Source organism: Neodiprion lecontei, chromosome 4, assembly GCF_021901455.1.
Source record: "Neodiprion lecontei isolate iyNeoLeco1 chromosome 4, iyNeoLeco1.1, whole genome shotgun sequence".
NCBI classification, from domain to species: Eukaryota; Metazoa; Arthropoda; class Insecta; order Hymenoptera; family Diprionidae; genus Neodiprion; species Neodiprion lecontei.
The window spans coordinates 16,606,159-16,620,400 of NC_060263.1; the positions used below are offsets into that span (position 1 = coordinate 16,606,159).

Genomic DNA, 14,242 nt, shown 5'->3' on the forward strand with positions numbered 1-14,242 from the left:
TATTTCATATAACGATGTGAAGATATGTTGGATATTTTACTAACAACTGAAATCTCTTTTGATGAGATTGTTGAAAGCAATAAGCAGCATCACCAAGGTCGAGATATCAAAGATTTACTTTCGTATAAAGTCAATTATTCAATTTTCGGTATATATTTCGAACGTACTGTGACTGAGAAACCAAAACCTCGGTGTTAGAATGGCCCAGAAATTCCCTGAAATGTAAAATCAGGCAGTCAGTTTATGGCTCTCCATGTATCTAGCAATAGAGGTTGAAAAATTCGGTACTGAGCTTGTAAGCCAAAAGTCCTAACTTACCGTGACATACGGATGTAACGTGCGAAATTTGGCGCCGAAGTCAACCTCGTGTGCTTTGTGGAACTGCGTATGGAGATATCACAGATGGTCCAAGTTGCCAAGATTTTTCCGTCATTCAGACCATCGTCAACGTCGAATAAATTTGATTATATTTTCACGTCATTACCACACCAATTGCTTTTTAATTGTAAGCTCTCAGAAAAATTGTAACTTTATGACAATTATTCAAGCGGTTAACGCGATTTCCGTTCACAATCGGAGAAGAACTATGTCCGCAGCGTTGACTGAAGATACATCCAGCGTCGACTGAGGACACGGAAAGACTGATAGCCTCATGGGACTTTTCGTAATAGGGTGGGGGCGTTATGAGTTCATCGTCAAGCGACGCCCTCTGCATCGTGTCGTGCGCGCGCAACCCAGTCCGACAAACGATCGGTACGTAAAAACGACAAGGACTGATGTTACCATCGTTCACAGCGTGTATTCAAATTTTGCAGAGTCGAACGACGTATCTATCCATCTATCTATCTATACTTTTCAACTATACAAGTTCATTTGAGCCAAATTCAGTAATGTTAATGCAACTCCATCAGATCGACAAAAATAATGTTATCTAAATAGATGCAAAATAAATATACACCTGGTTTCCTGTTTATAGAGTTAGAAACCTTTTCTTGATGCGAACGATAGGAGAAATAGTCGAAGAAGTTAACCAAAGGATGAAGATGTATAGTTGTTCCTTATGTAATGTGTTTACTGTGACGCTGATTTTTACTGCACCTCGGTCACCGGGGTTATTTATCTTAACTAACCGTGAACTCAACTAAACGCAAGCGTAACGCATTCGAACTCAAACTTTCTCAAAGCTCTGAAAAAAGCTATTTGCTAATTTGAACACTCCATTTCGGCAATTTGCGACCTAAACGAGAGACGACACTGAAAAATCCGTTACCGTAACTCAACCTTGTACAGCGGAATTCGGGCTGCAATTGAATTAAAAAACGAAAAAGACTTAACTCCAAATCGTGACTCTACTCAATATTCTCGCCTACTTAAAATTTATTCAACTCCATAACGCGCAACTCAGACTACCGTCACCAAGCAAAAGTATCGGCAAACAAATTTCGAGTACTTTTCGACAATGCAAATCCAAAACGGCTAGTCGTTATTCGGCAAGCCGTTACTCGATGACTCTAGTAATTCAGTCGCGAGGATATAAGCAGCGCTTACCGTTCTACATCCACGCAACAAATTCTCTAATCCCCTCGTGATTTTTGGCGGCTCCATTGGTTCGCAAAGCTCCAAAAAGCGACTATCTCGTAATATCGCCAGAACTTGAGTGATTTCCAAAATCGACGACCTGCCGCAACACGGATCTCGGTACGCAATGCCCTACGTGACGTCATACCTACAAGAATAAGCAATAATCGATCCGTCATCGATTTCGTAGATTGCGCAACTCGACGCGAACCTGTCGTAGCATCGCGGCGCAGAACTTAACGTTAGATCGCAATTTCGTCATCCGCACAGCTCCATGATGGCTTGGTGGTGATCGGGGTGGTCCTCCCTCGTCGCTAGTCGGTCCTTCGCAAAGTCTACTCATATGACCTGGTTATACGAGTGGCTTTTCGTGACCCGAGAAGGTATATGAGTGAGGATTTCGTCGGGGAAGGTCACATGTGACAAAGGTGACAGGTGAAAAACCGTTGAGGTTCTTTTAGCGACGATTCGGCTGGGCCTAGCCAGCCATTATCAGGATTAAAGGACATGGCTACCGTATAACGAATATCTGAGCGCTTAGGAATGTCCTTTAATCCTTATAATGGCTAGCTAGGCCCAGCCGAAATGTCGCTAGAAAAACCTTAACGGTTTTTCACCTTTCAAAATTGACCTTCCCCGACGAATTTCTCACTCAATTACCCGGTTAGTTTATGACTCTGTCCGCTGACCCCCAAACACCAGATTGTTCAGAAATTTATTAACAAATGGCCCAGATTATAATTACCCATATCCGTCCGCTTCATTATACATTTATGGCAGTGCCCGTGTTGATTATTAGGGATTTCGAGTTTGAAAATATAATACATATACCCGACAAAGTCGATACTACATTATCCGCAATTTCTGCACTTTGCCGTTAACCCCTAATAATAATATTAAGGATGTGCAGGATAGCAATTTGGCCGGATATCCGGCCATACAATATCCATCAATAGCGAGTCATTTTTGAATTTTATTTCTTCAGAAAAGTGAAGTACATTATAACCAAGGTACCTTCTGTATTGAGAATCCCCATGCTGAATGGTAATTTGCGGACATCTCGTAAACTTTGACGAAATTTCTTAGTCGGAATTATAGGAAACGCTCATTATATTTTAAGATGTTATTCACGACAAAATAATTATCTTCTCCTACTTTCATGAAGAAATTCATGAAACATTGTCAAAATGTACGAAGTGTCCACAAATTACCTGTCTGTACTGGAATTTTTGTTACAAGAAGATTCTCCGTATAGTGATAATGATATGACTCGCGATTCTGTCGTTCAGGACGAAAGTTGAAAGATTACCGAGCGTTGTAGTGTTGAGGAGGTGAAATTTATAGATTATTATGAATAAACGGGAATGAAAATCATTCATTGTCAATTCGGTAGAAAATTACTAGTTAAGTGTTGAAAGTCCGAGAGACAGAAGTTACAGTATCAATCCAATTGTTGGAAGATGCAACCCAAACGTACGTAATTAAAAAGTGACATCGATAAAAAGTCTCTGAATAAGGTTTTGCCGATGTAAAGTAAATTAATAACAATTGAACGTAATTTAATGTACGTCAATCCCACGTTCCACTCAGGAAACTTTTTTGAAAAACGATGATAACCAATTACAATTATAAATTGGATATGAGAAACTATAACGACTGACCTAAAGATGGGTATTCCGGATTATTTGTAATCAAATCCTTATCAATTATATACGGATGGTTTCATGCTGAACTGTTTGTCGCTCGAATGAATGCGTCAAAAGTCTTGGCAAGAAGTTTGGATACGTGCAGGCTTTGAAGTACGATATTTCTGTAAAAAAAAACATAGCGGAAAAGTTGTAAGACCTTTCGGAAGCTTCGAGAGCGTTCTTCTACTTCCAACAATCCATTGGTCTTTTCTGAGACAAGATTGTGATCTATCCCAGTATTTCTACAGATTTCCGCAAACAGAATTTAAAAATTTGGCAGGCTTAGGTAGAAGAATAATTTCACGAAGTGAGGAGGGGACATTGGTGGAATGTTAATGAGTTACATAATATGTGTTAAAATTGCAAGAAACTTGTTTGAAATTCATGTAATTGTTTAGAAATCATCCAAGAAATATGCGTCGTTGATGAGTTATCGGAACAGCATCGGGTTCCCGTGGTGGGTTGATTGACCGTTTTGGGGAAATATACACAAGTCCGTTAAATTCACGAATTCACGAATGTATCGTAGATACGACCTTTTGGACACACTATTTTATTCATAATTAGATCCCAAGTAACAATAATGTGATAATCAGCCGTTGAAAATTATTCCCACTGAAGTAGTAATATTTTTCAATGCAACCGATTTGTGATATGCGTTACTGACGAATCTCTTCCTTTCTATGGCGAGTAATGAATCAACACGTATAATATGACGAAACATTTCTTTGGTGATACCTAATTGGGTCTCAAATCAGTTAATAATATTATAAGATGCAAGTTATCGTATTAGTTGCCTTTCTTTTTATTTATGTAAATACAATGATTTATTGCAATACGTATTCAACAGTAGATTCGGTTAAGTAATCTGGAAAATCAAGCGGGTATAGAAATTGTTCGTAAGAATTTTAAATAATTTCCGACAAAATAGATTCAAAAGCGAAGATGGGAGTGAATTTCTTACTGTATTCCATCATGTTGGGTCTTTTAGACGGATCACCCGTATGACAATCGTACATAATTTCTCAACATCGTTCTTTTTGTCACTTTTAGTAGCCGGTTTCGAATGAGCTTCGCGTTTTTTGCTCTTTATCAGTTGTCACGGGAGACGTGCTCATTTGTTACGCAAATATCGTGGTTTATTGTAACAACTTGATCCGAGCACCGTGTTGATTGCGGATGACCATGATTCGACTCAAACGGTAGTTGATAATTGTTTTATCAATGTCCGTGCGCGACGCGTGTCAGCCACGGCGCTGAATGACTTGTGCTCAGAACCTTGCAGTATCAAGTTTACGCACAAAACGCGCGGTTAAATTTGAATTTACGAATTCTTGTAATACAAAAAATTCAAGAACGAAATACTGGGAATGCTGTGCCGGATAGGCAATTGAAATAGAACTAATTTCTCCGAAAAGTCGAGCTGTCCAATGAGTAAAGACTGAAACTTTCGAATTTTACAATTCAACGACTTTACTGTGTCGACTGCGCAAGGTCAAGAGAGGGAGAAACATGTTGGAATTGCCAAATTCTGAATTTCCAAAGGCATGCGCATCTTACTCATTTCAATTAAAAAGCGAAATTTATCAAGAAGAAAAATGTATTCACGTGGAATTCACTCCGACTAAATTAGAGAAATCCGAAGTTATTACGATTCCACATTCGTTACAGATCATCGAAGCATGAGTTTTATTGACAGTGAGTTAAATTTGCGCAGTAATAAAATTGTCATTTGAATAACTACAATATATACGTTAGTATTTGACCAGTGAAAATAAGCTCACTTGTGCTCGTTTCCACACCACCGCAAGCGGTAGAACACCCGGCGCGTTTTTTTTTTTCACGTGGTATCCCCAGTAGGCCTACTCCACGGAGAACAGTTGCAAGATCTATCTTGCGTTCTTTGAAAAATTGCAAATGACTTTTTTTACCATGTTAATTGTGATATATTGTTGTTCCCAGTCAGTTTATTTGCAGCAGAAATCCCAGACCTTTCCAAACAAAAATACTACTTGTAAATATTTTTCTGGAAATTAGGTAAGACTCGCTGACCCCCAAACACAAGATCGTTCAGGAATTTATTATCACGTGGCCCAGATTATATACTCTTCACAGGATTGTCTTAAGGGGGTATTCTGGTTTAGAAATTCGAAAAATTCGATTTTTTTCTGGCCATATTTTCAAAGCTTAGAGTTTTAAGAATATGTCCTTAAGAGGATTTTTCAAAATTCTCATTATTTTCAAATTTACAGCTTCATTTGCGACGCGCCGACTAAACCGGTCGGCGGTCCGGCCGGAACGAATGAACATTACACAGTAGGCAAACAATGATTAAGAAGAATCAGTTAAAAAAGGTCTTTTGTACTCGATATTTTCCTTAGAAAAAAACAAAATCTCACGTTTGAAGTGGAAAAATTGGGCAGGGATCGCTGCTTAGGAAAATGTAAGTATAACACGCCATTAAACGAATCAGACTCCGCGAAACTCGACCTCAAACTTTAAACGCGTTTTTCTCAAAACTACTATTTTCGATACGGTTGGTACGATATCCCAAGTTCTAATCAACCAATTTACTTGCAATTTGGCACGGAGCTTCTGTATATATTAGAGCATCGCGTAAAGAAGCGTGCTTGCGAAAAATTTTTTTTGTTTTACTATGTTTTAAAAATTCTGAAAGTTGAAAAAAAACAGGGAAAAAACGCGACTCATTTTTCACACCGCCGCCATTTTATGAAAAATTCTTCTCCTCAAAAACCCACACGTAGTGCGATAACTACATCCTTCTTCATTAAGAATTTAAAAAAAAAATTTGTTTCAGATCACTGGAAGGACTAGAATCCTGCCAACCAAGACACGCCATTTTTTTGTGAGCCCCCAATTTGCCGGCCTGCAGATTTTGCAATTTTGATTATTTTTTAACTAATTTGACTTTTTTATACTCTTAAAATATCAATAAATAACTGGTAAAAGAAAATGGATACGAAAAATATTTATTGGTTTTTTTTTTTACAGCATCCGAAAAACACCTAAAATTCGGGCGTCCAAACCAGAATAGCCCTTAAACATTTTAAAAATGATAAATTAAATTCGGCATGTATGAAAAATAACCGGCCTCCATATAATAATCATACATCTCATTCTTTGGTAAATTCCGGATATGGATAAAATGACCAGTCTCCGCAAAATGATCATATAATTCATTCTTGATTAGATAGTCTACTCCACATAAAATACACAAGTGATATAAATCCAGAACGCTTTCTTCCCATGACCCTTCTCTCTTTTTTTCCTTCTTGTCCTTGCGTCTGCTCTCATCAGAGCTTAACTTCTGAATTCTTCTTGCTTCCTTTGCTCTCTTACCTTTAGATTTTTTTGTACTTTGAGTTAATAATCTGGCATCTACTTCAAAGCTCAAGTCAGTATCGTCAAAATTTACTTTGTTGCCTTTAGTAAAATTGTCAATCGTTTCTGGGACAGTGTGATATTTGTTGTCAAGAGTTGCTTCCTTTTGTTTTTGTTTCCTTCGCTGTTTCTTGGACCACCCAAAATGAGCATCTAGTTCTTGCTCATCGTCGGTTGTTTGTTCAAGAATGACTTTTTGAACATTTTTACGCTTCTTCTTCTTACTTTTGCGAGATTTTTCTGTCATATCTAACACTGGGTTGTCAAGCTCGTTCTCTTGGGCTGATATCAATGTACATTCAGGAATCAGTATATTTATGTTATCGTGTATTTTAATTACTACAAGAAAGGCTTCCGGTTCTGGGCCTGTGGCTAGTTCAACACCTTTTTTTTTCACAAGCTTATTTGTATTTTTTTCACTTGTAGAACTTGATTCACTATCCGAAATCATTTCTTCATTTGATGTACTTCGCTGGTTGCCATTCGCATTCACATCAATATTCTCACTGCGGTTCATCAAGAAATCTCGTATTTCTCGGCTTGTTGCCAATATCACACTTTTCCGGTTTGGACTTATCAAAAAAATATTTGTTTTGCTACCGCATTTAAAATTCAATTCAGAGTCCGAATTGTACTTTCGAATACTGCATTCAAATTCCATATTTTCATCAGCCAAGAAGGAGGCTATCATGGTTGAAACATTATCGTCGTGTTTCTTGGAATTTTCGTGATTCGCAAATGCTTTCCGTGTCTTGTATATTTTGCTGCAAGCAACGCAATACAGGGTGTTACTATCCGTATCATCGGCATCTTTAGAATCTATATTTGAAGTTAATTCCTCTCCAAACTCAGCAGCAAGATTTGCTTCAATAACCTTTAAATCTTGTTCGATATTAGAAAACTTTGACCATTCTGGCTCAGTATAACTTTCCAGTTCTTTTTGTCTCTGGATCAGTTGTTGCTTTCTCCGTTCTTGTGTTTTTTCGGTATTTTCTTTAGCTCTTTCTGCCAGGATTTTTGCATGCGCTTTAACTCGTTTATCACGCTTGCGAACAAATGCTACAAGGTTCCGAACTTGTTCATTGCGTTCTTTTTTAGCCTTATCTCTAATTTTCTTGTTCTCCTTTTCTGCCAATCTTAAAGCACGTCTGTTTGGGGTATCACGAATATCGTATGTATCTAGCCAAGCAAATGACCTCTTAGTCGAATAGCTTTGCCAATATGCATAAAATTTGTGAACATCGTGATATGAGCTAGTGGAATTCCCAAAACCAGATACTTTATCGTCCAAATCTTCTTCTTTACAAAACTCTGATTCTTCAGCAGTCAGTTGTTCAAAAACTTTTCCATAAACCGTGTAAAATTCTTTTTCGCCATCGCCATAGCCCTCATAACAGCTCGTAGTAAAGTATTGGAACAAATCGATCGAATCATCTTTGTAATTCCCTCCTATCCCTCCTTTCAAAATGGCTTCTCGGTGATTGTCATACCAGGCTCGTTCTTGCGGATCATTTAAGACCTCCCATGCTCGTTGGACGATTTGAAATTGTTCTTTAGCATCTTCAGTATTGTCGAAATTCTTATCAGGATGGCATTTCAGTGCTAGTTTTCTGTACGCTTTTTTCAAATCGTCGTCTGACGCATCTCTCGAAACGCCGAGTACTTCGTAGTGGCACTTCATACTTTCTGGGTATTTCATATAACGATGTGAAGATATGTTGGATATTTTACTAACAACTGAAATCTCTTTTGATGAGATTGTTGAAAGCAATAAGCAGCATCACCAAGGTCGAGATATCAAAGATTTACTTTCGTATAAAGTCAATTATTCAATTTTCGGTATATATTTCGAACGTACTGTGACTGAGAAACCAAAACCTCGGTGTTAGAATGGCCCAGAAATTCCCTGAAATGTAAAATCAGGCAGTCAGTTTATGGCTCTCCATGTATCTAGCAATAGAGGTTGAAAAATTCGGTACTGAGCTTGTAAGCCAAAAGTCCTAACTTACCGTGACATACGGATGTAACGTGCGAAATTTGGCGCCGAAGTCAACCTCGTGTGCTTTGTGGAACTGCGTATGGAGATATCACAGATGGTCCAAGTTGCCAAGATTTTTCCGTCATTCAGACCATCGTCAACGTCGAATAAATTTGATTATATTTTCACGTCATTACCACACCAATTGCTTTTTAATTGTAAGCTCTCAGAAAAATTGTAACTTTATGACAATTATTCAAGCGGTTAACGCGATTTCCGTTCACAATCGGAGAAGAACTATGTCCGCAGCGTTGACTGAAGATACATCCAGCGTCGACTGAGGACACGGAAAGACTGATAGCCTCATGGGACTTTTCGTAATAGGGTGGGGGCGTTATGAGTTCATCGTCAAGCGACGCCCTCTGCATCGTGTCGTGCGCGCGCAACCCAGTCCGACAAACGATCGGTACGTAAAAACGACAAGGACTGATGTTACCATCGTTCACAGCGTGTATTCAAATTTTGCAGAGTCGAACGACGTATCTATCCATCTATCTATCTATACTTTTCAACTATACAAGTTCATTTGAGCCAAATTCAGTAATGTTAATGCAACTCCATCAGATCGACAAAAATAATGTTATCTAAATAGATGCAAAATAAATATACACCTGGTTTCCTGTTTATAGAGTTAGAAACCTTTTCTTGATGCGAACGATAGGAGAAATAGTCGAAGAAGTTAACCAAAGGATGAAGATGTATAGTTGTTCCTTATGTAATGTGTTTACTGTGACGCTGATTTTTACTGCACCTCGGTCACCGGGGTTATTTATCTTAACTAACCGTGAACTCAACTAAACGCAAGCGTAACGCATTCGAACTCAAACTTTCTCAAAGCTCTGAAAAAAGCTATTTGCTAATTTGAACACTCCATTTCGGCAATTTGCGACCTAAACGAGAGACGACACTGAAAAATCCGTTACCGTAACTCAACCTTGTACAGCGGAATTCGGGCTGCAATTGAATTAAAAAACGAAAAAGACTTAACTCCAAATCGTGACTCTACTCAATATTCTCGCCTACTTAAAATTTATTCAACTCCATAACGCGCAACTCAGACTACCGTCACCAAGCAAAAGTATCGGCAAACAAATTTCGAGTACTTTTCGACAATGCAAATCCAAAACGGCTAGTCGTTATTCGGCAAGCCGTTACTCGATGACTCTAGTAATTCAGTCGCGAGGATATAAGCAGCGCTTACCGTTCTACATCCACGCAACAAATTCTCTAATCCCCTCGTGATTTTTGGCGGCTCCATTGGTTCGCAAAGCTCCAAAAAGCGACTATCTCGTAATATCGCCAGAACTTGAGTGATTTCCAAAATCGACGACCTGCCGCAACACGGATCTCGGTACGCAATGCCCTACGTGACGTCATACCTACAAGAATAAGCAATAATCGATCCGTCATCGATTTCGTAGATTGCGCAACTCGACGCGAACCTGTCGTAGCATCGCGGCGCAGAACTTAACGTTAGATCGCAATTTCGTCATCCGCACAGCTCCATGATGGCTTGGTGGTGATCGGGGTGGTCCTCCCTCGTCGCTAGTCGGTCCTTCGCAAAGTCTACTCATATGACCTGGTTATACGAGTGGCTTTTCGTGACCCGAGAAGGTATATGAGTGAGGATTTCGTCGGGGAAGGTCACATGTGACAAAGGTGACAGGTGAAAAACCGTTGAGGTTCTTTTAGCGACGATTCGGCTGGGCCTAGCCAGCCATTATCAGGATTAAAGGACATGGCTACCGTATAACGAATATCTGAGCGCTTAGGAATGTCCTTTAATCCTTATAATGGCTAGCTAGGCCCAGCCGAAATGTCGCTAGAAAAACCTTAACGGTTTTTCACCTTTCAAAATTGACCTTCCCCGACGAATTTCTCACTCAATTACCCGGTTAGTTTATGACTCTGTCCGCTGACCCCCAAACACCAGATTGTTCAGAAATTTATTAACAAATGGCCCAGATTATAATTACCCATATCCGTCCGCTTCATTATACATTTATGGCAGTGCCCGTGTTGATTATTAGGGATTTCGAGTTTGAAAATATAATACATATACCCGACAAAGTCGATACTACATTACCCGCAATTTCTGCACTTTGCCGTTAACCCCTAATAATAATATTAAGGATGTGCAGGATAGCAATTTGGCCGGATATCCGGCCATACAATATCCATCAATAGCGAGTCATTTTTGAATTTTATTTCTTCAGAAAAGTGAAGTACATTATAACCAAGGTACCTTCTGTATTGAGAATCCCCATGCTGAATGGTAATTTGCGGACATCTCGTAAACTTTGACGAAATTTCTTAGTCGGAATTATAGGAAACGCTCATTATATTTTAAGATGTTATTCACGACAAAATAATTATCTTCTCCTACTTTCATGAAGAAATTCATGAAACATTGTCAAAATGTACGAAGTGTCCACAAATTACCTGTCTGTACTGGAATTTTTGTTACAAGAAGATTCTCCGTATAGTGATAATGATATGACTCGCGATTCTGTCGTTCAGGACGAAAGTTGAAAGATTACCGAGCGTTGTAGTGTTGAGGAGGTGAAATTTATAGATTATTATGAATAAACGGGAATGAAAATCATTCATTGTCAATTCGGTAGAAAATTACTAGTTAAGTGTTGAAAGTCCGAGAGACAGAAGTTACAGTATCAATCCAATTGTTGGAAGATGCAACCCAAACGTACGTAATTAAAAAGTGACATCGATAAAAAGTCTCTGAATAAGGTTTTGCCGATGTAAAGTAAATTAATAACAATTGAACGTAATTTAATGTACGTCAATCCCACGTTCCACTCAGGAAACTTTTTTGAAAAACGATGATAACCAATTACAATTATAAATTGGATATGAGAAACTATAACGACTGACCTAAAGATGGGTATTCCGGATTATTTGTAATCAAATCCTTATCAATTATATACGGATGGTTTCATGCTGAACTGTTTGTCGCTCGAATGAATGCGTCAAAAGTCTTGGCAAGAAGTTTGGATACGTGCAGGCTTTGAAGTACGATATTTCTGTAAAAAAAAACATAGCGGAAAAGTTGTAAGACCTTTCGGAAGCTTCGAGAGCGTTCTTCTACTTCCAACAATCCATTGGTCTTTTCTGAGACAAGATTGTGATCTATCCCAGTATTTCTACAGATTTCCGCAAACAGAATTTAAAAATTTGGCAGGCTTAGGTAGAAGAATAATTTCACGAAGTGAGGAGGGGACATTGGTGGAATGTTAATGAGTTACATAATATGTGTTAAAATTGCAAGAAACTTGTTTGAAATTCATGTAATTGTTTAGAAATCATCCAAGAAATATGCGTCGTTGATGAGTTATCGGAACAGCATCGGGTTCCCGTGGTGGGTTGATTGACCGTTTTGGGGAAATATACACAAGTCCGTTAAATTCACGAATTCACGAATGTATCGTAGATACGACCTTTTGGACACACTATTTTATTCATAATTAGATCCCAAGTAACAATAATGTGATAATCAGCCGTTGAAAATTATTCCCACTGAAGTAGTAATATTTTTCAATGCAACCGATTTGTGATATGCGTTACTGACGAATCTCTTCCTTTCTATGGCGAGTAATGAATCAACACGTATAATATGACGAAACATTTCTTTGGTGATACCTAATTGGGTCTCAAATCAGTTAATAATATTATAAGATGCAAGTTATCGTATTAGTTGCCTTTCTTTTTATTTATGTAAATACAATGATTTATTGCAATACGTATTCAACAGTAGATTCGGTTAAGTAATCTGGAAAATCAAGCGGGTATAGAAATTGTTCGTAAGAATTTTAAATAATTTCCGACAAAATAGATTCAAAAGCGAAGATGGGAGTGAATTTCTTACTGTATTCCATCATGTTGGGTCTTTTAGACGGATCACCCGTATGACAATCGTACATAATTTCTCAACATCGTTCTTTTTGTCACTTTTAGTAGCCGGTTTCGAATGAGCTTCGCGTTTTTTGCTCTTTATCAGTTGTCACGGGAGACGTGCTCATTTGTTACGCAAATATCGTGGTTTATTGTAACAACTTGATCCGAGCACCGTGTTGATTGCGGATGACCATGATTCGACTCAAACGGTAGTTGATAATTGTTTTATCAATGTCCGTGCGCGACGCGTGTCAGCCACGGCGCTGAATGACTTGTGCTCAGAACCTTGCAGTATCAAGTTTACGCACAAAACGCGCGGTTAAATTTGAATTTACGAATTCTTGTAATACAAAAAATTCAAGAACGAAATACTGGGAATGCTGTGCCGGATAGGCAATTGAAATAGAACTAATTTCTCCGAAAAGTCGAGCTGTCCAATGAGTAAAGACTGAAACTTTCGAATTTTACAATTCAACGACTTTACTGTGTCGACTGCGCAAGGTCAAGAGAGGGAGAAACATGTTGGAATTGCCAAATTCTGAATTTCCAAAGGCATGCGCATCTTACTCATTTCAATTAAAAAGCGAAATTTATCAAGAAGAAAAATGTATTCACGTGGAATTCACTCCGACTAAATTAGAGAAATCCGAAGTTATTACGATTCCACATTCGTTACAGATCATCGAAGCATGAGTTTTATTGACAGTGAGTTAAATTTGCGCAGTAATAAAATTGTCATTTGAATAACTACAATATATACGTTAGTATTTGACCAGTGAAAATAAGCTCACTTGTGCTCGTTTCCACACCACCGCAAGCGGTAGAACACCCGGCGCGTTTTTTTTTTTCACGTGGTATCCCCAGTAGGCCTACTCCACGGAGAACAGTTGCAAGATCTATCTTGCGTTCTTTGAAAAATTGCAAATGACTTTTTTTACCATGTTAATTGTGATATATTGTTGTTCCCAGTCAGTTTATTTGCAGCAGAAATCCCAGACCTTTCCAAACAAAAATACTACTTGTAAATATTTTTCTGGAAATTAGGTAAGACTCGCTGACCCCCAAACACAAGATCGTTCAGGAATTTATTATCACGTGGCCCAGATTATATACTCTTCACAGGATTGTCTTAAGGGGGTATTCTGGTTTAGAAATTCGAAAAATTCGATTTTTTTCTGGCCATATTTTCAAAGCTTAGAGTTTTAAGAATATGTCCTTAAGAGGATTTTTCAAAATTCTCATTATTTTCAAATTTACAGCTTCATTTGCGACGCGCCGACTAAACCGGTCGGCGGTCCGGCCGGAACGAATGAACATTACACAGTAGGCAAACAATGATTAAGAAGAATCAGTTAAAAAAGGTCTTTTGTACTCGATATTTTCCTTAGAAAAAAACAAAATCTCACGTTTGAAGTGGAAAAATTGGGCAGGGATCGCTGCTTAGGAAAATGTAAGTATAACACGCCATTAAACGAATCAGACTCCGCGAAACTCGACCTCAAACTTTAAACGCGTTTTTCTCAAAACTACTATTTTCGATACGGTTGGTACGATATCCCAAGTTCTAATCAACCAATTTACTTGCAATTTGGCACGGAGCTTCTGTATATATTAGAGCATCGCG

The 14,242-nt window shown here is 38.4% G+C and overlaps 1 protein-coding gene across 1 annotated transcript; it reads right to left on the reverse strand.

Moving 5' to 3' along the window:
* Nucleotides 1-6,292: 6,292 nt before the first annotated feature.
* LOC124294085 (dnaJ homolog subfamily C member 21-like) lies at nucleotides 6,293-8,349 on the reverse strand. The gene is made up of 3 exons (XM_046737943.1): nucleotides 7,304-8,349; nucleotides 6,398-7,174; nucleotides 6,293-6,323 (listed from the first exon to the last, which is right to left on the reverse strand). The coding sequence occupies exons 1-3, from the start codon at nucleotides 8,347-8,349 to the stop codon at nucleotides 6,293-6,295; spliced, it is 1,854 nt and encodes a 617-aa protein (XP_046593899.1).
* Nucleotides 8,350-14,242: the final 5,893 nt, after the last annotated feature.

Bases quoted from the DNA above. Each gene is read 5' to 3' on its own strand.
- LOC124294085 (XM_046737943.1), bottom strand. From the start codon at position 8,349: ATGAAGTGCCACTACGAAGTACTCGGCGTTTCGAGAGATGCGTCAGAC. The intron at 7,175-7,303 runs GTACAATTCGGA...GATGAACCGCAG, and splicing joins TTTGAATGCAGTATTCGAAA to TGAGAATATTGATGTGAATG. The intron at 6,324-6,397 runs GTATGATTATTA...AAAATGTTTAAG, and splicing joins AATTTACCAAAGAATGAGAT to GGCTATTCTGGTTTGGACGC.